The sequence below is a fragment of the Stegostoma tigrinum genome, chromosome 25 (assembly GCF_030684315.1).
Source record: "Stegostoma tigrinum isolate sSteTig4 chromosome 25, sSteTig4.hap1, whole genome shotgun sequence".
NCBI classification, from domain to species: domain Eukaryota; kingdom Metazoa; phylum Chordata; class Chondrichthyes; order Orectolobiformes; family Stegostomatidae; genus Stegostoma; species Stegostoma tigrinum.
The window spans coordinates 21633040-21655014 of NC_081378.1; the positions used below are offsets into that span (position 1 = coordinate 21633040).

At 44.8% G+C, this 21975-nt stretch overlaps 1 protein-coding gene across 5 annotated transcripts in view; it reads right to left on the minus strand.

The window, feature by feature from the left end:
- The window catches only part of ncaph2 (non-SMC condensin II complex, subunit H2), a 42194-nt gene that overhangs the window by 6423 nt on the left and 13796 nt on the right, over window positions 1–21975 (minus strand). For all 5 annotated transcript variants that reach the window (XM_048554601.2, XM_048554598.2, XM_059654532.1 and 2 more), the window contains exons 10-16: window positions 16310–16401; window positions 16129–16200; window positions 10928–10994; window positions 9701–9805; window positions 9403–9456; window positions 4751–4821; window positions 3682–3799 (exon numbers count right to left, since the gene is read on the minus strand). In XM_048554601.2, coding sequence (XP_048410558.1) covers window positions 3682–3799; window positions 4751–4821; window positions 9403–9456; window positions 9701–9805; window positions 10928–10994; window positions 16129–16200; window positions 16310–16401 — 579 coding nt within the window. The remainder of the gene's footprint in view (window positions 1–3681; window positions 3800–4750; window positions 4822–9402; window positions 9457–9700; window positions 9806–10927; window positions 10995–16128; window positions 16201–16309; window positions 16402–21975) is intronic.

A 21975-nucleotide genomic window follows, 5' to 3' on the forward strand; every position in this document is an offset into this window, starting at 1 on the left:
TAATATGTCAAACAGCAGGCAAACTCAACTTTCATGCACAATTGGTTCATGACCCAAGCTCACCGCTGGATCTCACAGACTCATTGCTGATCCCTGACTGCCCTTGAGAAAGGTAGAATGAGCTATCTTTTTCAACCACTGCAGTCCATCTGGTGTAGGTACCTCCACAATGCTATAAGGAAGAGTTGTGTGAGAGGAGAGATTGATCAGATCATTTCTACCTGTCCATCTTTGCTCTATATTGCCAGGACAAATGGCCTGTGACCAAGCACATGAACATTGTTCACTTTTTCCACTCTCCCGTGCCCAAAGGTAATCTGCCTAAACCGCAGCATCCCAAATAATATGACAAGACACCAGAGATTCTTCCTGGATTATGATGAAGCAGAATCTCGATATTTCAGTGATAGAAACCATTGCTGAATTACTTGGATCTGGATGTGAGAATAGCTTCTCCACGCCATATCTAAAAGGAATTCTGTGAACAATTTGGTGCCATTATCTAAGAGGAAGGCATACTGACAATGGAGGCATTGAAGGTTCACTAGGTTGTTCCCAGATATTTTACGAGAAGATGTTAAGTAGATTGGGCCTGTACTCAGTGGAACTCAGATGAACAAGAGACAATCATATTGAAAGATGCACAATTCTTTGGGAGCTTGACAGGGTAGATGTGTAAAGGTTGTCTCCAACATTCCCCTCTAAGCTGCACTGTGCATACTCACAGCCAATCCAATGTTCCGCATGTGGTGAGCAGCATGCCAATGCTCTAACTTCTGTTGGTGGTTGTCTCCCCTTGTGGCAATGTCTACGACCAGTGGACATAACCTCAGAGTAAGGGTCACGATTTAAGACAAAATGCGGAAGAATTTCTTCTTTCAAAAAGGTAGTGAATTTATGGAATTCCTTACCACAGAGAGCTCTTAAGTCTAGATCACTAAGTACATTCAAGGCTAAGAAAGAGTTTTTCTCAGTAAGGGAATTGAGTCTTATAGAGAAGAGTCAGGAAAGTTGACTTGAGGATTATCAGATCATCCATGATCTCATTGAATGGAAGAGCAGAATCAATGGGTTGAATGGCCTACTTCTGCTCTCATGTTTTATGGTTTTCTAGAAAGTGTCTTGTCTGTTTCAAATTTTGGGTACTGATCACTTAGTTGTCAGAGATGCTACAGTACATGTTGTGGCCAATTATAGCATTAATTCATTAAAGTTTAACATTTCTCATTTCTTTTTTGTACCATCCGTAATTAAAGAAGAATTCCATTAATTCTAAATCAGGGCACCACCTCCTACTAACCAACAGTGATTGGAGAGTGTTTGCAATCTTTCTTCCTACATGGCAATTAATTTGTATTTGAAATTCTAGAAAGTCACAGATTTCAATCCAACTTCTGGCAGATTATTGAAGTTCTGTTTCAGCCGCCTTTTTGAGGCACATTGTGGGAGGAAACTAATCCCACCTCCTACACAAATAAATTATACAAATAAGACAAATGGTGAATATCTAAATATGAAACAATTGCTCTGAAACTATACGAGTGGGCTGTGTGTCACTCTATAGAATATTAAAATGTAATTGTGCAATCAGATGATTATCTGCACAGTAAACAGGCTGAACAGGTCCAGCAGATATTGCTCTGGGCACCACCCCACTGATCCCAGTCATGCTTTCCCTTCACACATACACTGCTGATTTTGATTTCATTCTCTCTCTCTCTATTATAAACGCCCATTACAGCAGCATGCACACAGATCTCTCTCAAGTAATAAAGGAACAATGCTGAGGGCTAGATGGCCAACTTGTGATTCTATTTGCACTAAGCACAGAAATCAATTAATTTCAGAAATGTTCTCAGTGACAGCATTCTCTGAATATTTATGTTTATGGCAGAGTCCCGTTGTGAAAGGTAGCAGATGCAGCACATTTGATATCTTCATATCACACCCCACCCTTAAAACATACCCTTACAGAGTAGTGTGTATAACTCTTCAAGCACAATAAGCACTGAGATCAGGGTATATTATCCCTGTAACCCAGATAACAATCACCTCATGTCTGTACAGAAGAATATTAATCCTTTTTGTGTTGAATACTTATGTAAATTCTACTGAGAGGTAACATGATTGCTTCCAGGATTCTAAAGGATCACAAATTATTTGACCATAACAGTAGAGGACCTGGCCTGAGCTAGACTGGGTGACTTCCAAACTAATCTGTGGAAATAATATTTCAGGAACAAACTGGTTAATACATAGCACAGGCTCTCTTGGAAGATGATGAATGCAGGTAATACCGATCATTGAAATTCAAAATTATATTTCGGGCATAACATTGCGTGGTACAATACAAGTGATTTCAGTTACATAAATGGTTACTCAAATTTGGGGGTAACAAGAGACTTCTGATCGACGATTCCCATAACTGTTTGGCACCAGGTGATTTCTCACTCGGTAGAGCCAAAAAAAAACCTGTAGATGCTGGAATCCAGATAGATAAACAGGAGGCTGGAAGAGCACAGCAAGCCAGGCAGCATCTAGAGGAAAGGAGCAGTCAGCGTTTGGAGTTTTACCCTTCTTCAGGACTGGACCCAGAACATTGACTGCTCCTTTCCTCCAGATGCTGCCTGGCTTGCTGTGTTCTTCAGCCTCTGGTTTCTCACTCATGCCTGTGTTTGTCGTGGATGTGTGTTGATTAGCATGATTAGTCAACAACTCCATTATTGTCAAATCCTGCAAATATTAGGTTATTAAATCAACTACATAGACATTTTCACCTAGAAATTCTGATATTCACATCTACATCCTGATCTTTTATACCCTGCAAATCAGGACGTGACAATTGACACAGGGGAATGCGATACTGAAATTTGGTCATTTCAGCAAATTGGAATAATGTTAAATAAACAAAGGGCACAGCTAGTGTCATGGGCCAGGTGATGTAATTTCATGAAACATTCATGAAAGCAGCAAAAATTCTTAAATAATGAGACTTCAAAGCAAAGTAAAGGGGCCTCAACTAAAGCAAGAAAATGCTGTTAAATCTATACATCTTGTTGAGGCCACAGTTAAAGTTCTGGCACTTCATTATCAGGAGAATGTAAAAGCAATGAGAAATATGCAAACTAAATTATGTGCTGAATAGACAGATGCTACAATGAAATTGACTAGCACAGGTCAAAATATTAAAAGGAAAGCCAGGTAAGCGCAGGGTAATATAGGATATGCTGTTGGTGTTAGATGGAGAAGGATGGGAGGAGGCACATTTAAGTCATAAACACCTGTGCAGATATATTGTGCTAAAATGTCCGTTTCTGTGCTGTATATATTAAGCAGTAGGCTCATAATGCCTTAGAAGAGGTGCTACGTAATTTAGAGTCGAGTTAAGGCTCTCCTCACTAGTGTTGAGAAAGTAAACAGAGGTCATTAAGATTGCAATGCAGGCCTATAGAAGATAATAATGTGAGAGATCAAATGAAAAATAGTTTCAGGAACAGCAGAACACCGCTGTAGATCACAAATCCAAGCAAACAGAACTGTAAGAAAAAGAATCCAACACCAGAATATACAAATGGCCTACATAAGGGAAGTAGTCCCTGCAATTGTTTCAGTACAGAAACTATTTCTACATTTGCAACATAACTTAGGTCAGAATGGGAGAAATCCCTTCTCTTTCATTACCTTCCAGTCCGTCATTATCCAGATGGTCTTCAGCTCGCTCTTGCAAGTCATTTAATTCTTCTTCCATGTTTCCTGCTTCTACATCTAACTCCTCTATTACCCTCCCACGTAGAGCAATCTGCAGAGGAAAGACTTGATTAGCATAATCATATACACAAACAGCAGGAGTTCTGACACAAACCAGAACACATCAACGAACACAGCACCTGAATCACACTCCATTTTCATCAGCTTCCTTTCAGATAGGTGACTCAAGGGTGAGCTTAAACTCTGCCACATGTTACAGCACCTTCATACTGTATGCCCACCCTGTAATGACATACACCTTCAACACATATTGCACAAGCACACCAACATAAGAGCATGCTCACCCACACACCAATACCCTCAGTCAACGCTAAACACAAGCACACAAAATTGGATCTGTCATCTCTTCCACAATACAGCAAGAATTAATTATTCTGTATGACGCACTTAAAACAGAATTTTATTACAGCACAAGAGGTCATTCTCAGAAAGCTACTCTGAGCTCTCAACGGGCATTTTCCACTTTTATTCCATAGCTTTCTCTTCCAATCCCATTTCAATTCCCCATTAAACGGATGTAATTGTATACACATACACTAATTTTGTCCTTGAAAGGTCCTTACGGCAAATCATTCGTCATAATAATGTGAAAACCTAACTTCCTCCTTCCTTCTCCTTGTAGCATCTTTAATTTGTACCCCTAGTTACAGATTCATAGATCTGAGGATGATGGTGTTTCACAACGTACCATTACCAGAAGTGTTCATTAGATATTGAACAAGAGCAGAAACCTTGGTGACTTTTCACCTTCTCAAAGTTCTGTCAGACTGGAGTGCCCTGACTGCCATCTGAAAACAAACACTTTAACACAGACCTAGCTAAGTGGTTCAATCCCGTCCTGATCCAGTCAAAACTCCTGCTATTAATATTTAACAACTGGTATAAATGCATTTTTTGGAATAAAATGTACCAAAACACTTAGAGTTTTCCACTATCCACTGGCATTTCTCTCCCTAACAAATGTTTCTCACCAAACACTTACCATCATTTGCTGATGTTTCCTCTGTGCTCGGAGTCTGTCTTTCATATGTTGCCAGTACAGAACATCCATATCTGCGAAGGAAAGAGATCATTTTAAAATTAGCAAAAACAAAAGCTCAAAGTTCCACGCCCTCAGGAAAGTTATTAACTTGATGAGCACCATCAGCCACCCCAATTATAGATAAGTCTTTGCACAATGGTGTCCATTTGTCTGTCGTGTGAGATCAATGGGAAGCTGAGGAATGGATACTCTGCCAGAGTTGCAAGCGGGAACACTAGGACGAGTCAGACACAGTTCCAAACCAGTCCAGGGTCTCCCAGCAAAGCACGAACAAATCTTAGGCTGACTCCCCCAGCCCAGACTTGCAGTCTAGGCCGAGGATCCTTGTCTGCAGCTAGGCGTGGCCACCTGAAGGAGGAGGAAGGCAGACTCAACTCAGCATGGCGGTTGTCCTGTGTGGAGGTCTTCTTCTTCTTTGGCGTCCAGGTATTCAGGGACCCAGCAGGCAGTCTCGTCCTGGCTTCATCATCATGGTATACCATCGCTCCTTAACCTGTTTTCCCCGAGCCCAGGGGCTGTTAAATGAATCGCGGTGAACTTTGTCTTTACTTTACTTTTTAGAAGTTATTATATATGTTTTCTGGCATTGAAACAGATGCTGTGGTGGGGCAGCTTGTAAAACTTTTCACTATATTTCTCATGTAAAAGTACATGTAAATTCCTAGTCTATTATTGCAGGTGAATCAGTTAAGTATATAGGTCTTTTAAATTGTCACGTGCAGCCACATATGTGTGGTATCTGAAAAGCAGACCACTTGTGCACAGACACTTTCAGGTTACTGAACATTCTACAGGGAGTACTGCCTTGGGCACCTGCACCTTGCAAAGTATCATCCAAAGTGCCTCCCTTTCCTCTCCAACAAGCTTGAACACTTTATCATCTACAATATTGGACCATTTCTTCCCATAATTCTATCAATGAACCTTTCAATCTGTTTTACATACACATGCCACAGCAGGAAACAGCCCTTATTGAAATCATAAATGACAAGCTGTGCGACAATGGTAAATTATCCTTCTCGATTTTGCTTATTCACGTGGGTGATCACACCATCCTCTTGTACCATCCACCAGCTTGTTGAGGACAAACAATGGCATACTGATTTTGTTGCTGGACTAGAAATCCAGAAGAACAGGAAATATTGTGGGGGCCCGAGTTCAAAATCCACCAGGACAAATGGTGGAACCTGAGTGTAAAAAAAGAAAATGTAGAATTGAAGGTATAATTATGACCACGAAACCATTGTTAAGTATCATAAGATTCCATCTGGTTCATTCATCCTTTCAGGAAAGAAATCTACTATCCTTACCTGATTTGGCATACATGCAGTTCCAGACCCTCTAAAGCAACTCTGTTCTATCAAACTGCCAAAATATCTCAGGAAAAAAGCATGAAACTGTACAGACAACCTGGCATCAGCCAAGGCACTGAAAACGACAATGGTATCACAGCCAACATGACTGGGCTAGTAATCCAGAACCCAAAGATTTAACTCATTGGTGACTAAGAAACCGTAAAATCTGTAATTGAAAGTCTAATGATGACCATGAAGCCATTGTTGATTGTCATCTAGTTCATTAATGCTCTTTAGGGAAAGACATCTGCCATACTTGCCCAGTCTGGCCTACGTGTGACTCCAGATCCATAACAATGTAAAGTGACTTTAAACTGCCCCCTGGGCAAACAGGAATGGTCAATAAATTCTGGCCTACCCAGCAATGCCCAAACCTCTTGAACAAAAATATAAAGAAATCCTAAGAGACATTGCTGATAGAACTGGGTCTGCAGCAGCTAGTGATGAAACCAATAAGAGGTGAAAACTTATTTAGTCTCGTTCTCACAAATCTTCCTGCATCAGATGTGTTTGTTCATGACAGCAGTGGTAGGAATGACCACCACACAGTCCTTGTGGAAACAAAGCCTTGTTCTTTATATTGAGCATATCCTTCATCATGGATTGTGACATTACTACATTGCTAAATTGATAGAACAGCTGAAGACAGGGCATCAACAAGGAGTTGTGGGCCATCGTAATCAACAGCAGAACCATACTCCAACACAATCTGCAATTCCATGGCCTAGCACTTTACCACTAATATCAAGCCAGGGGACTAATCCTGGGTCATAGAAGTGTGCAGGACAATATACAGGAACCGCATCAGGCATACCTAAAACTGAGGTGTCAACCAGATGAATCACTGGGCAAGAAGGCTCTACAAATATTTCCATCCTCAATTATAGGGAACTTCAACAAATCAAGCTAAAGATAACACTGAAGTAGTTTACAACAATCTTCAGCCAGAAGTGCCAAGTGGATAACCCATCACATCAAAGATGGCAGCCTTCAGTCAATTCAATTCACTCCGCATGATATCAAGAAACAGATGAAAATGCTTGTACGGAAAAGGCTATGGGCCCTGACAATACTCTGGCAATAGCAACTGGAGATGTGTACTTTGAACGTGCTGCACCCCAAGCCAAGCCGCTCCAGAACAGATACAACGTTGGTATTCTCCTGACAGTGTGGGAAATTGCCCAGGTATGCCCTGTACAAAAAAGACAGGACAAATCTAAAATCAGTTCTTGGTAGTGTGGATGTGCAGAGGGATCTTGGTGTCCATGTACATAGATCCCTGAAAGTTGCCACCCAGGTTGATAGTGCTGTTAAGGCGGCTTATGGTGTGTTAGGTTTTATTGGTAGAGGGAATGAGTTCCGGAGCCGTGATGTCATGCTGCAACTGTACAAAACGCTGGTGCGGCCTCACTTGGAATACTGCATGCAGTTCTGGTCATCCCATTATAGGAAGGATGTGGAAGCAATGAAAAAGGTGCACAGGAGATTTACCAGGATGTTGCCTGGTCTGGAGCGAAGGCCTTATGAAGAAAGCCTGAGGGACTTGGATCTGCTCTCATTAGAGAGAAGGCAGCTGAGAGGGGATTTAATAGAGACATACTAGATGGTTAGAGGATTAGGTAGGGTGGGCAGTGAGAGTCTTTTTCCGAGGATGATGACGTCAGCTTGTACGAGGGGGCATGGCTACAAATTGAGGGGTGATAGATTTAAGACAGATGTCAGTTGCAGGTTCTTTACTCAAAGAGTGGTAAGGGCGTGAAACGCCCTGTCTGCCAATGTAGTTAACTCAGCCACATTAGGGGCATTTAAACAGTCCTTGGATAAGCAGATGGATGATGCTGGGATAGTGTAGGGGGATGGGCTTAGATTAGTTCACAGGTCGGCGCAACATCAAGGGCCGAAGGGCCTGTTCTGCGCTGTATTGTTCTATGTTCTAATTTTCTCTTGATTATCAATAATGTGATGGAAAAGACATCAACTGTGTTATCAAGAGGTACTTAGTCAGCAATAACCTAAGTGATGTTCGACTTGGATTCTGCCAGCGCCGTTCAGCTTCTGTTCCCATTAATGCCTTAATTCAAAGATGGACAAAAGCGCTGAACTCGGTGGTGATGAGAGGATGACTGCCCTTTACATTGACGCTGTAACTGACGGCGTGTGGCACCTTGGAGCCCAAGTAAAACAAGAATCAATGGTAATCAGTGGAATAAAAACAACGTATACAAACATTCACTCTCTCCACCATTGATGTTCAGTATGTGCCATTTATAAGGTGCACTACAGAAATTCATCAAGGGTCCTTAAGCAGCACCATCTCAGCATCTACCATCGAGAAGACCAATGGCAGTAGATATGTGGAAATGCCACCGTTTTCAAGTTTCCCTCCCCGCCACTCTCTATTCTGAGTTTAGAAATGGATTACCATTCCTTCAGTGTCACCAGGTCAAAAGCCTGGAACTCCTCCCCAACAGCATTTGTGGGTCTACCTACAGTAAATGAACAAAGCAGTTCAAGACGACAGTTCACAGCCATTTTCTCAAGGTAGCTAGGAATGGGCGATGAAGGCTGGCCCAGCCAGCGATGCTCACATCCCAAAAATTAAAAATATTTTTTCAAGAACATGCACATACCTGCTTCCACTTTCAGCCATCCAATCAAAGCTAGAGAGTCACATGCAATGGCTCATCTTCCCACTCTCACAATTACATTCAAAATCTCCAACGATCTATACTTGTCCCTCTCATATTTATTATCTTATCCATTCCCCAGTGACACAATTTAAAAATATATTCTGAGGGTCCTCACATAGCCAACAACAATCAACTGTACCTCACAACCACCTCTCCCAACCCTCCAATGTCACTGATTTGGCACACTGCTCATCCTATAACAAAATCACAATCTGCAGAAATTTTCTTCATTATTATCTCTAGCTCCCACCCCAAAAAAAAATTATCTAGCTCCTAATTTTATGCTCTTGCTTGGTCAGTGTCTCATAACCAGATAATTGTATCCCATGGAAGTACACATCATTGGTGGTTGCTGAAGGATTGGGTAACTGAAAAGACAATGGTTGCCTCAGTGAAAGAGTAGGGCTCCGTCAAGATATGGCCAGTAAGCTTTCTAAAAGCAACTCACTCCAGCTCTTATGTTCCCTAAAGTCTGAGGAAATATGCTAAATTTACCCACTGATGCACAAATCAAAGCTGATCCCAGACACCCAGCTCTGCCTCTCACCTGCAAATGTTGGGCCTCTTTTCCGACTCTTTGCCTCACTCCATCCACCATAATCTGGAAGGAAGAGAAAAGCAAATATAAGAGATTGAAAAAGATGGAATGTGCAGAGAAGACTATAAAGTATAATTACTGTAGCAATGAATTTCACAATACATAGCACACCTAGTGTAAAGTACACAGTACAATGATTCACCTGGGACTGGTGACCAGAGCGTCACAGCAACGTTAGTGTCACCCACAGCACAAAACTGTATAGATTCGGTAAACACAAGGAGGAAAATGTTCAATGACTACTTACATGTCTCAGAGAACCATTTCCCAAAATCTTTCAGTTTTACAAAGGTTTTTCGTTTCCGCTTGCCTCCAGTGATATCAACACGTGGTGGTATAACAAAATGTATTCCTGAAAAATACAAAATCATAGCATCATATCTAGGACCTGAACAGGTAATAACGTGGATATTCATCAGAAACAACACACTGTAACCAGACATTCACTCACTCCATGATTCAATAGCTTTCTGGTTGATCAGTGCGCCAGTGTGCTGCACAGTGGCAGTCAGCTTCTTATTCAGCTGTGCAGGCCAGGACACCAGGTCAGAAATCATTGGCTTATTTTCAAAGTGAGTCAGTAGCAGGGGACAGGTATAAAATCCCAGAGTTCAAAACCAGGAAATATTCATCTCCTCCGATTTGCTCCACCATTCAAATTAGATCACAGCTGATCTGCATGCCAACTCCATTTATCCACCTCTGCTCTAGACCCCACTTTGGCTAAGATCTGCTACTCTAGGTTAAGAGGACCCAAAAATTCCCCAGCACTAAGAATATTGAGGGAAAAGTTCCAGATTTCTACAATTTATTATTGAAAACTCCCTACATCACTCTTGAAAGGCCAAGCTCTAAATTTCAGATTGTGGTCAGTTTCCAATCACTGTCCTGTTGGGAGGTGCTTGTGCTAAGGTAGATTCAGCTGTACAGTCCTTTGTGGTTCAACAGAGGTCAGCCTCAGCCCAAGCTCACTGATGAAAATTGGACAGGTGAGACAGCAGCAAATAACAGGGGAATTAATCTAATCTGATCACATCCATCTTCCTCAAACTGTTCAGCCTCAGGCACCAGCAGCTGCATTTGCACAAGAGTTGTGATGCAAAACGTGACTCTCAAAATGTGCTGTCCAAACAGCATCCTGCCAATGTGAGCAGCAGTTGATGGTTGCCACAAAAGACGACTTGAGGAAGAGGGCTATCAAAGAACACTGCTGAAATTTCCATCATCATCAAAATCACGGCATTCCTTAAAGTAAATATCAGCAGGTGGGAATGTGGAAACAGTGTAAGGTAGAATAATGGAATAATCACACAACTATCACGCAACAATACTATGCACAGCTTGTCCCTTGATAATCCATTAATGTTCCCTTTTGAGTGTAAGAAATTTTGCTGAAGTTTAAAATCTCCATGCCCAGGTTTATTTCCTCTTGGCAGAACTCTGGAGATGGAAACTGATATATCCACCAAGGTACCTTTCTTGAATGGCTTGTCTTGAGTGGCTTCAAAAGGATCCAGACTCCTCCAGGGGTCGAGCACTTCCTATAGTGCAAACAGCCAACAATCATTAAAAGAATTAACTTGTATTTATATATTTCACAACTTGTATGCAACATTTAGTAGAGTTGGCAACTATTTGGAGACAGCAAGATCCATAAACAGCAGTTGAGATGTGTGACCAGATTAACTGGTTTTGATGGAGTAAAGTTACTGCAGATGCTGGGATCTGTTCTGAAAACGACCAATGCTGTAGATTACAGCAGGTTAAAAGAGCTGGAGAAAGAGCAAGCTAACATTTTGTGTCTCAATGATTCTTCATCACAGCTGAAGTGAAGCATGTAGCGGACAGCATTTGTACTATAATTCAGGTGGGGGGGTGGTGTAAAGTGCTAGGGAGAAGAGATGTGATTGGAATGTGAGAATGGCAGAACATTGGTGTATACACCTGCCAGACTAGAAAGAACAGGCAGTCCCACTGGGGTGGGTGGACGGAAGAGAGGACATGGTGATAGAGAATATAACAAGTAAAGCTAAAAGAAAGGAAAAAAATGTGAGTTACTTTTGAACTCAATATTGAGTCCAGAAGACTGTGAAGTGCTTAGTCTGAAGGTGAGATGTTGTTCCTCCAGTTTGCGCTGTGATTCACTGCAGCATGTCAAGGACAGACAAGTGGGCATGCAAGCAGGACACAGTGTTTCAAAGACTGACTACGCATAGGTTGGGATCATGCTTGTGCACAGACTGGAGGTGTTCTATTTAGCGGTCACCCAGTCTGCTTTTGGTTTCTCCAACGTACAGTACACCACATTGGGTGCCGCGAAGGCAATACACAACACGGGAGGAGGTACAGGTGAAGTACTGCTTCACCAGGAAAGATTGTTTAGGCCTTTGGACGGTGAGTAGGGAGGTGGTGAAGGGGCAGGTGCTGCATCTTCTAAGGTGACATGAGAAGGTGGCGTGGGAAAGGTGTCGTGTTCATGGTCGAGGAATGGACTAGGGTGTCCCGGAGGGAATGATCCCTGCAAAATGCTGGCAGGGGAGTGAGGGGAAGATGTGTTTGGTGGTGGCATTCTGCTAGAGTTGTTTGAAATGGTGCAGGATGATCCTTTGGATGCAGTAGCTGGCAGGACTCAAAGCGAAGACAAGAAGGAACCACCCATGCTATTGTGAGGATTGGGAAGGGACAAGGGTGGAAGCATGGGTGATAGGTCCATGGGTACTAATGTCTTTTAGGAAAGGAAACTGCCATCCTTACCTGGTCTGGCCTACATGTGACTCCAGATCCACAGCAATGTGGTTGACTCATAACTGCCCTCTGAGCAATTAGGGATGGAAAATAAATGCTGGCCTCCCCTGAATGAATAATTATAAAAAAGGTCAGATGTGGTTGAGGGCCCTATCAACCACTATGGGTGGGAAACCACGTTATGGAAGCGGGAAACCATGTTATGGAAGCAGGAAACCATGTCAGCAGCGCTGTTTTGAAGGGGGCATCATTGAAACAGATGCAATGTAGCCAAAGGAATTAGGAGAATGGGAGGAGGATGGGTGTGAAGAGCTGTAGTGAAGGTAGCTATGGGAGTCAATGGCTTTGTAGCAGGTGGCAGTAGACGGTTTAATCCCCAAAATAGAGACAGAGAGATCAAGGAAAGGGAGGGAAGTAGATGATGTGAAAGTTATAGTGGGGTGGAAGCTGGAGGCAAAAATGAACAAATTTTCAAGGTCCTGGCAGGAGCATGAAACAGCATTGAAACAGAAAAAAAATGAGTGTTGTGGGAGGGGACTAGTGTAGGACTGGAACAAGGAATGTTCCACATATGCCATAAAGACGCAGGCACAACTGGGATACACGCAGGTGCCCATAACTACTCCTTTGAATTGGCAGAAGTAAGATGAATTAAAGGAGAAATTGTTCAATGACAGAACAATTTAGCCAGGTGGAGGAGAATGGTGGTGGACGAGGAGTGTTCATGTCTCTGATCGAGGAAGAAGCCAAGAGCTTGCAGACTGTCCTGGTGGGCAACAAAGGAAAAGAGGGATTGCATATCCACGGTGAACACCACTTGAAATTGTCAACGTGGTGGAGGGCATCAGAGGAATTGTGGATGTAGGCAGGCGGGATCTGGACAAGTGGAGACAGGATGGTGTCAAAGTAGGAGGAAAGGAGCTCAGTGGGGCAGGAACTGGCTGATACCATGGGCCTACCAGGGCAGTCTGGTTTGTAAATTTTGGGAAGGAGGTAGAAGCGGGCTGTCCAGGGTTGGGAGACCTTTTTGTCTCTATTCCGCAAGGTGGGGGGTTGGCGGGAAATCTCTGGACTTAATGAGGTCAGTGACAGTTCTGGCAACAACGGCTTGATGTTCGGATGTGGGGTCATGGTCTGGGGGGCAGTAGGAAGACCGATTGAGCCTCCACAAGGTAATGGTCAGTGCGCCAGACTACAACAGCACCACCTTTGTCAGTAAGTTTGATAATGAAAGTTAGGGTTGGACCTGTCAGAATGGAGTGTGGCAATTTCAGAAGGGGACAGATTAGAGTTGGTGAGAGAAGCAGATAAATTGAGATGGCCGATGTCATATCGGCAGTTTTCACTGAAGAGATCAAAGGCAGGTAAGAGGCCAGGAGAAGGGGTGCAAATGGAAGGTGAATACTGGAAGTGGGTGAAGGGATCAGTGGAACAGGAAGGGGAGTCCTACTTGAAGAAATGAGTGAGGAGGCAGAAACAGCAGAAAAACAGTTCAGCATCATGGCAAGCCCAAAATTCAGTGAAGTGGGGATGCAAGGCATGAAGCTGAGGTTATTTTTGCAGAGGACACTATGTTCAGCCTCAGAGAGGGTAGGGTCAGGACGAATGGTGAAAACACGTCAAGGGGTTAGAGGGAGTGGCCTCAGAGACAGAAAGTATTGGCATCGGATGGCTGGAAAGGGGTGAGTGCTAAGGGGCAGTCCACAGGACAGATGTTGGAGTCCATAGGCTGTTGGAGCTTGTGCGCTTTGATGTCTGAAAGAAAAAGTTTTTTTGAGGTGCTGGATGAGGTGGAGGATGAAGTGAACCTGGGGAACGGCACAGCTTTGAGAGAGGGTGAATCAATGTTGCTGCAGAGTGGAATCAAGTGTGTGCGTATGATTTTGGTTGAAGAATACAGATATTACATCTGACAGCATAACATACCCTCAGCCAGTGCAGCACTCCATGAGCACTGGTTCTTTACCAATGTATCAACCTTTCCGCAGTACCCTGGAATGTCAGCCTGAATTAAGAGTTGAGATCAAGTCCACCAAATTCTCCCTCCAGCATTCTCGAAAATCTAATGAAAAAAACTGCTCAGGCTAATCCCTGAGCTAATCCCTAAACTGTTCCAATATGTCAATCTATTAAATATCCAAGACCACACATCACACTCCTCCCCCACCACATTAGATTTATCTTCATCATTTGTTTCATACTTTCTTCCAGAACGTCTCATCACTCTGAGTACAGATAGGGGCAATAGGATGGAGTAGCAGCTGCTGGAGAAAGTAGTGATGAATTCTTAAAAACTTTATACCTTTTCTGAAAATGAACTAATTTTCTGAAATCAAGCTCCGACAGAGAATCTTGTTATCTCAGGACAGGTGAGTCACAACATGCCACTTCCTGGTTCCCCACTCTCTCCACAACAGCCACAGCAACATAAAGAAGGCTAACAAACAGAGACATTTGGTATGTTGTGCTCAAATCTTTAAAGATGGTAGGCCAGATTAACAAAAGATTTAATAAAAAGGTAACCTTGCCATAGTGACAGGGCCACAGGACTGTTCTCATTACAGAGAGACCACAGGCGGTGGTTCAACACGAGATTCACCACGACTGAGGCAAGGGGTAAGGTTAAGAAGGCAAGACTTTCATGGTGACCTCAATCAGTGCAGAACTGAATCCCTACTGTTGGTGTCACTTTGCACCACAAACCAATGGGCCAGCCAACTGAGACAACACAGCAAAAGTGAAAGAACAGCAATATAATTTCAAGTCAGGGTAGCGTATGACTTGGAGGGGAACACAAACTTGTAGTGTTCACGTTTCTGCTGCTTGTCTTTCTGGGTGTTAAAGATCACAGGTTTGTAAGATACTTTCAAAGCAGTCTTCGTGAGTTATTGCAAAAAATCTTTTAGCTGGGATAAGCTAATGGACTGTGCGTTGGCAAAGGAAGGGTGAATGATGAACATGTTAGATGGGATGCCAGTCAAGTATCTGTCTTGTCCTGGATGGTGTCAAGTTCCTCCAGTATTTTTGAACACTGATGTCCAGTCTACATTCTGTGCTATCCTCAGTGCTTCCTGCAAGTGCTATTTAACATGAAGGAGTACAGATTTGTCAAATCATGACAAGGGCAGTTTCCTCAGGGATGAAAATTGCAGAAAACAAAAGGTCTGAAAATTAGTGACTAAAAGCAAGGTCCAAATATTTTTGTGACAAAGAATCATGTAATTAAAACACTCCTGGGCTCATGGGTCTTTCTTCCAAATTTGTTACCAGCGGTGGACCAGCAAAAAATTAAAAACGTAGAACAGAATTCCATTATCTGAATGCTGGAATTCTGCTTAATGGCACAAGTTCTCTGTCCAGTTTCTTTAGACATGTTTGACCCAGAGTCACAAGATTTCAAGAAGACTGAATTCAATGAGGACTCTTCAAGCCAATCCCAGATAGTGGGAAAGGTAACAAGAACAATGGCCAAGGGTACATGTTGCTTAACTCCTTTATAAAATAACTCTCGCTGTTCTGGCACAAGTCCCCAGACGTTATTGAGGAGGGCTTTGCAGGTTTGACGGGACTGAGCATGGAGTCATGATGTCCTAAACCAACGCCCAGGTTGCAGTCAGATGATTTGCATGCTTTCATCCTTTCAGTTTTTAAGTAGTGGTTTGACACAATGGAATGGCTGGCTGAAGTTTTTTTTTAAAAACAACACCAGATGAAATTAATAGAATTCAAATTGACAGATAACCACATTAAGATTTCCATTCTCATCTTCAGAGGAGGTACCCAGACGGCTGGTATATTAATCCAGAGAGAAAGACACTGTACTACTATACCCAATGAGAAGATACATATTTTCTGCTGTGATTTCAAGCTGCCTGCAATTTTCTTTGAAATGAAACAAATGAAAACTGACTTCAGGATTTGCTACACTACCTTTGTGTGCAACACGTCAGGCACCACTGGATCCCGCTTACGCAGTACATAACCCCGATTTTCATTCTCAGCCTGCAGGAACATGAAGTGGACAAATTACATTTACACCAAGAGCTGATGGAGTTTAGTATCACTGCACACACTCACTAATCTTCAGATCTCCATCATAAACAGCACTCACCTTCTGTGTTGCAATGTGCTCCTGAACGAAATCACCCTCTGCTGAAGGTGGAACAAAATTGCCGTCAGCATCACCACCATCATCATCCATTCCTGTGGGACCCAAGACAAGACCACATATTGAAGGCATTTAGTTCGTATTATTCGCTCAGACCCTTCTGCATGTTAACATCTAAAGGATAAACAGATTTTTTTTCTTTATTCATTCACGGGATGAGGGCATCGCTGGCAAGGCAGCATTTATTGCCTGTCCCTAATTACCCAGAGGGCAGTTAAGAGTCAACTACATTGTTGTGGGTCTGGAGTCACATGTATGGAGACCATGTAAGGATGGCAGTGAATCAGATGGGTTTTTCCAACAATCACAGTCATCGTTAGAATCTTAATTCCAGAACCCGGATCCCCAAATGTTGTCTGGTCACTGGATTAATAGTTCAGCGATAATACCACGAGGCCATCGCCTCCCCAGTTGAGGATTGGGGGTTGTGGATTGCCAATATATTGCATTCCACTTATTTATTCAAAATAACGGCAGTCTTTCCAAAACTAGGCACAGTTCTACGCACAGGCTCGCGCATGTCTCAACACAAGCCTTTGCCCCAGATATACCCCAAATGTCTTTATCCAATTCTTAAACTTACTCCAATCCTTGGTCCGCATGTCAATAATTCTCAATGCTGATCAATCTGTTAGCTCTGAGCAAATACAGCAACTCCCCAGAATAGTAAAGATCAATAATTGGGAGGGCTTTGCGTAGCAAGCATCCACACTGAGGTCCTGTAACAGTGCTCGGATACACAGTGCAAAGTCCCAAATGTGATTCCCGGCATTGCCAGGCTGAATGGTCTGAAGTCAGGGTGCTACAACCAGCCTTAGTGATCTTAAGCTCAATAGAAGAGCAATGTTTGGCAACATTTCCAACACTATCCACTACCTTTATATCAATACTGTTGCATAAAATACAAAGCTCATTCATGATATTGAGGCAAAAACTTTCCAATATACAGTAAACAATGGCTTGAACACTTTGCAAGCTTTCAAAATTTAAATTCCAGAAAGGTCTTCCATAAAGGAAGGAAGACAATTAGATGTAATGGAAACAAGCAGGTTATGCTTATGCACCCTAGGGATTTGTTTGAATTCAGATAAGCATGCTTACATTCTGTCTACTTAATCAGCAACTTGGCCACGCCGTAGCAATTTTAAATGTAGTCGCATATAGAAGAGTTAGTCAGCTTGTTTTGCTGCACTAGGAGATGAAATCTATTTCTAGCTGTTGACAATAATGGGAAGGCAGTAGCTTGGCATAGCAGTAGCGACATTGGGCTAGCCATCCAGTGACAGCTGATATAATTTGAATTCAATTAAGTTTGGAATATAAAGTGGACTCAGTAATAGTGCTATGGGCCTAACAATGGCCGTCATAAAAATCCATCCAATTCACTAACATCCTTTAGTGAAGGAAATCCTCCATCTTCGCCTGCTACATGAGACTCCAGATCCACAGCAATGTGATTGACTATTAACTGCCCCCTCTAATGGCCTAGCAAGTCACTATGTTCAAGGACAATTAGAAATGTGCAAAAAGTGCTGATCTTTCTAGCGACGCCACATGAATAACACAGAAACAATGAAGAAAAAAAAATTGGAAATGTGCTTTCAAAAACAATTTGCAAGTTTATTGAAGCTAGGACAGTGATGGGGGCTTATTTACTAGGCTGAGTGATAATGGGAACTGCAGATGCTGGAAAATCCAAGATAATAAAATGTGAGGCTGGATGAACACAGCAGGCCCAGCAGCATCTCAGGAGCACAAAAGCTGATGTTTCGGGCCTAGGCCCTTCATCAGAGAGGGGGATGGGGTGAGCATTCTGAAATAAATAGGGAGAGAGGGGTAGGCGGACTGAAGATGGAGAGAAAAGAAGATAGGTGGAGAGGAGAGTATAGGTGGGGAAGTAGGGAGGGGATAGCTCAGTCCAGGGAAGACGGACAGGTCAAGGAGGTGGGATGAGGTTAGTAGGTAGGAGATGGAGGTGCGGCTTGGGGTGGTAGGAAGGGATGGGTGAGAGGAAGAACAGGTTAGGGAGGCAGAGGCAGGCTGGATTGGTTTTGGGATGCTGTGGGTGGAGGGGACGGGATGGGCTGGTTGTGTGGTGCGGTGGGGGGAGGGGATGAACTGGGCTGGTTTTGGGATGTAGTGGGGGAAGGGGAGATTTTGAAGCTGGTGAAGTCCACATTGATACCATTGGGCTGCAGGGTTCCCAAGCGGAATATGAGTTGCTGTTCCTGCAACCTTCGGGTGGCATCATTGTGGCACTGCAGGAGGCCCATGATGGACATGTCATCTAAAGAATGGGAGGGGGAGTGGAAATGGTTTGCAACTGGGAGGTGCAGTTGTTTATTGCGAACCGAGCGGAGGTGTTCTGCAAAGCGGTCCCCAAGCCTCCGCTTGGTTTCCCCAATGTAGAGGAAGCCACACTGGGTACAATGGATGCACTATACCACATTGGCAGATGTGCAGGTGAACCTCTGATTAATATGGAAAGTCATCTTGGGGCTAGGAATAGGGGTGAGGGAGGAGGTATGGGGGCAAGTGTAGCATTTCCTGCGGTTGCAGGGGAAGGTGCCGGGTGTGATGGGGTTGGAGGGCAGTGTGGAGCGAACAAGGGAGTCACAGAGAGAGTGGTCTCTCTGGAAAGCAGACAAGGGTGGGGATGGAAAATGTCTTGGGTGGTGGGGCCAGATTGTAGATGGCAGAAGTGTCGGAGGATGATGCGTTGTATCTGGAGGTTGGTGGGGTGGTGTGTGAGAACGGGGGCGATCCTCTTTGGGCGGTTGAGGCAGGGGCGGGGTGTGAGGGATGTGTTGCGGGAAATGCGGGAGACGCAGTCAAGGGCGTTCTCGACCACTGTGGGGGGAAAGTTGCGGTCCTTGAAGAACTTGGACATCTGGGATGTGCGGGAGTGGAATGCCTCATCGTGGGAGCAGATGCGGCGGAGGCGTAGGAATTGGGAATAGGGGATGGAATTTTTGCAGGAGGGTGGGTGGGAAGAGGTGTATTCTAGGTCGCTGTGGCAGTAGGTGGGCTTGAAATGGGCATCAGTTACTAGCTGGATGCCTGAGATGGAGACTGAGAGGTCCAGGAAGGTGAGGGATGTGCTGGAGATGGCCCAGGTGAACTGAAGGTTGGGGTGGAAGGTGCTGGTGAAGTGGATGAACTGTTCGAGCTCCTCTGGGGAGCAAGAGGCGGTGCCGATACAGTCATCAATGTAACGGAGGAAGAGGTGGGGTTTGCGGCCTGTGTAGGTGCGGAAGAGGGACTGTTCCACGTAACCTACAAAGAGGCAGGCATAGCTGGGGCCCATGCGGGTGCCCATGGCCACCCCCTTTGTTTGTAGGAAGTGGGAGGAATCGAAAGCGAAGTTGTTGAGGGTGAGGACGAGTTCGGCTAGGTGGATGAGGGTGTCGGTGGAGGAGGACTGGTCGGGCCTGCGGGACAGGAAGAAGCGGAGGGCCATGAGGCCATCTGCATGCGGAATACAGGTGTATAGGGACTGGACGTCCATGGTGAAAATGAGGTATTGGAGGCCAGGGAATTGGAAGTCCTGGAGGAGGTGGAGGGCGTGGGTGGTGTCACGGACGTAGGTAGCGAGTTCCTGGAGCAAAGGGGAAAAAATGGAGTCCAGATAGGTGGAGATGAGTTCGGTGGGGCTGGAGCAGGCTGAGACAATGGGTCGACCAGGGCAGGCAGGTTTGTGGATTTTGGGAAGGAGATAGAAACGGGCTAATCGGGGTTGGGGAACAATGAGGTTGGAGGCTGTGGGTGGGAGGTCACCTCAGGTGATGAGGTCATGAATGGCGTTGGAGATGATGGTTTGGTGCTCGGGGGTGGGGTCATGAACGCGGGGGCGGTAGGAGGTGGTGTCGGAGGGTTGGCATTTGGTCTCGGCGATGTAGAGGTCAGTGCGCCATACTACCACTGCGCCACCCTTGTCTGCGGGTTTGATGGTGAGGTTGGGGTTGGAGCGGAGGGAGCAGAGGGCTACCCGTTCTGCAGGGGAAAGATTGGAGTGGGTGAGAGGGGTGTTGAGGTTGAGGCAGTTAATGTCTCTGGACCTCTCAGTCTCCATCTCAGGCAACCAGCTTGTAACTGATGTCCATTTCAAGCCCACCGACTCCCACAGCTACCTAGAATACACCTCCTCCCACCCACCCTCCTGCAAAAATTCCATCCCCTATTCCCAATTCCTACGCCTCCGCCGCATCTGCTCCCACGATGAGGCATTCCACTCCCACACATCCCAGATGTCCAAGTTCTTCAAGGACCGCAACTTTCCCCCCACAGTGGTCGAGAACGCCCTTGACCGCATCTCCCGCAACACATCCCTCACACCCCGCCCCCGCCACAACCGCCCAAAGAGGATCCCCCTCATTCTCACACACCACCCCACCAACCTCCGGACACAACGCATCATCCTCCGACACTTCTGCCATCTACAATCCGACCCCACCACCCAAGACATTTTTCCATCCCCACCCTTGTCTGCTTTTCGGAGAGACCACTCTCTCCGTGACTCCCTTGTTCGCTCCACACTGCCCTCCAACCCCACCACACCCGGCACCTTCCCCTGCAACCGCAGGAAATGCTACACTTGCCCCCACACCTCCTCCCTCACCCCTATTCCTAGCCCCAAGATGACTTTCCATATTAATCAGAGGTTCACCTGCACATCTGCCAATGTGGTATAGTGCATCCATTGTACCCAGTGTGGCTTCCTCTACATTGGGGAAACCAAGTGGAGGCTTGGGGACCGCTTTGCAGAACACCTCCGCTCGGTTCGCAATAAACAACTGCACCTCCCAGTTGCAAACCATTTCCACTCCCCCTCCCATTCTTTAGATGCCACCCGAAGGTTGCAGGAACAGCAACTCATATTCCGCTTGGGAACCCTGCAGCCCAATGGTATCAATGTGGACTTCACCAGCTTCAAAATCTCCCCTTCCCCCACCGCATCCCAAAACCAGCCCAGTTCGTCCCCTCCCCCCACTGCACCGCACAACCAGCCCAGCTCTTCCCCTCCACCCACAGCATCCCAAAACCAGCCCAGCCTGTCTCCGCATCCGTAACCTGTTCTTCCTCTCACCCATCCCTTCCTCTCACCCCAAGCCGCACCTCCATCTCCTACCTACTAACCTCATCCCACCTCCTTGACCTGTCCGTCTTCCTTGGACTGACCTATCCCCTCCCCACCTATCTTCTTTTCTCTCCATCTTCAGTCCGCCTCCCCCTCTTTATTTATTTATTCCAGAACTCTCACCCCATCCCTCTCTCTGATGAAGGGTCTAGGCCCGAAACGTCAGCTTTTGTGCTCCTGAGATGCTGCTGGGCCTGCTGTGTTCATCCAGCCTCACATTTTATTATCTTATTTACTAGGCTGTCAGCTGGTGAGTCATGGATTTGGTATCTCATCTGCAAGACACTGACACAAAGCAGCCTTCTGCAGCAGGTATTTCATGCTGGGTTAGTTGTGATTAAACATGAACAGAATTGATTTTACCCAAAAGATGACAAAAAGGCATCTTATTACTTTGCCCGTTCTGCATACCAGAACAATGTTAAGTATCCCTGATCTTGGACAGAGTAAAATCATTCAAGTATCCTGTTTT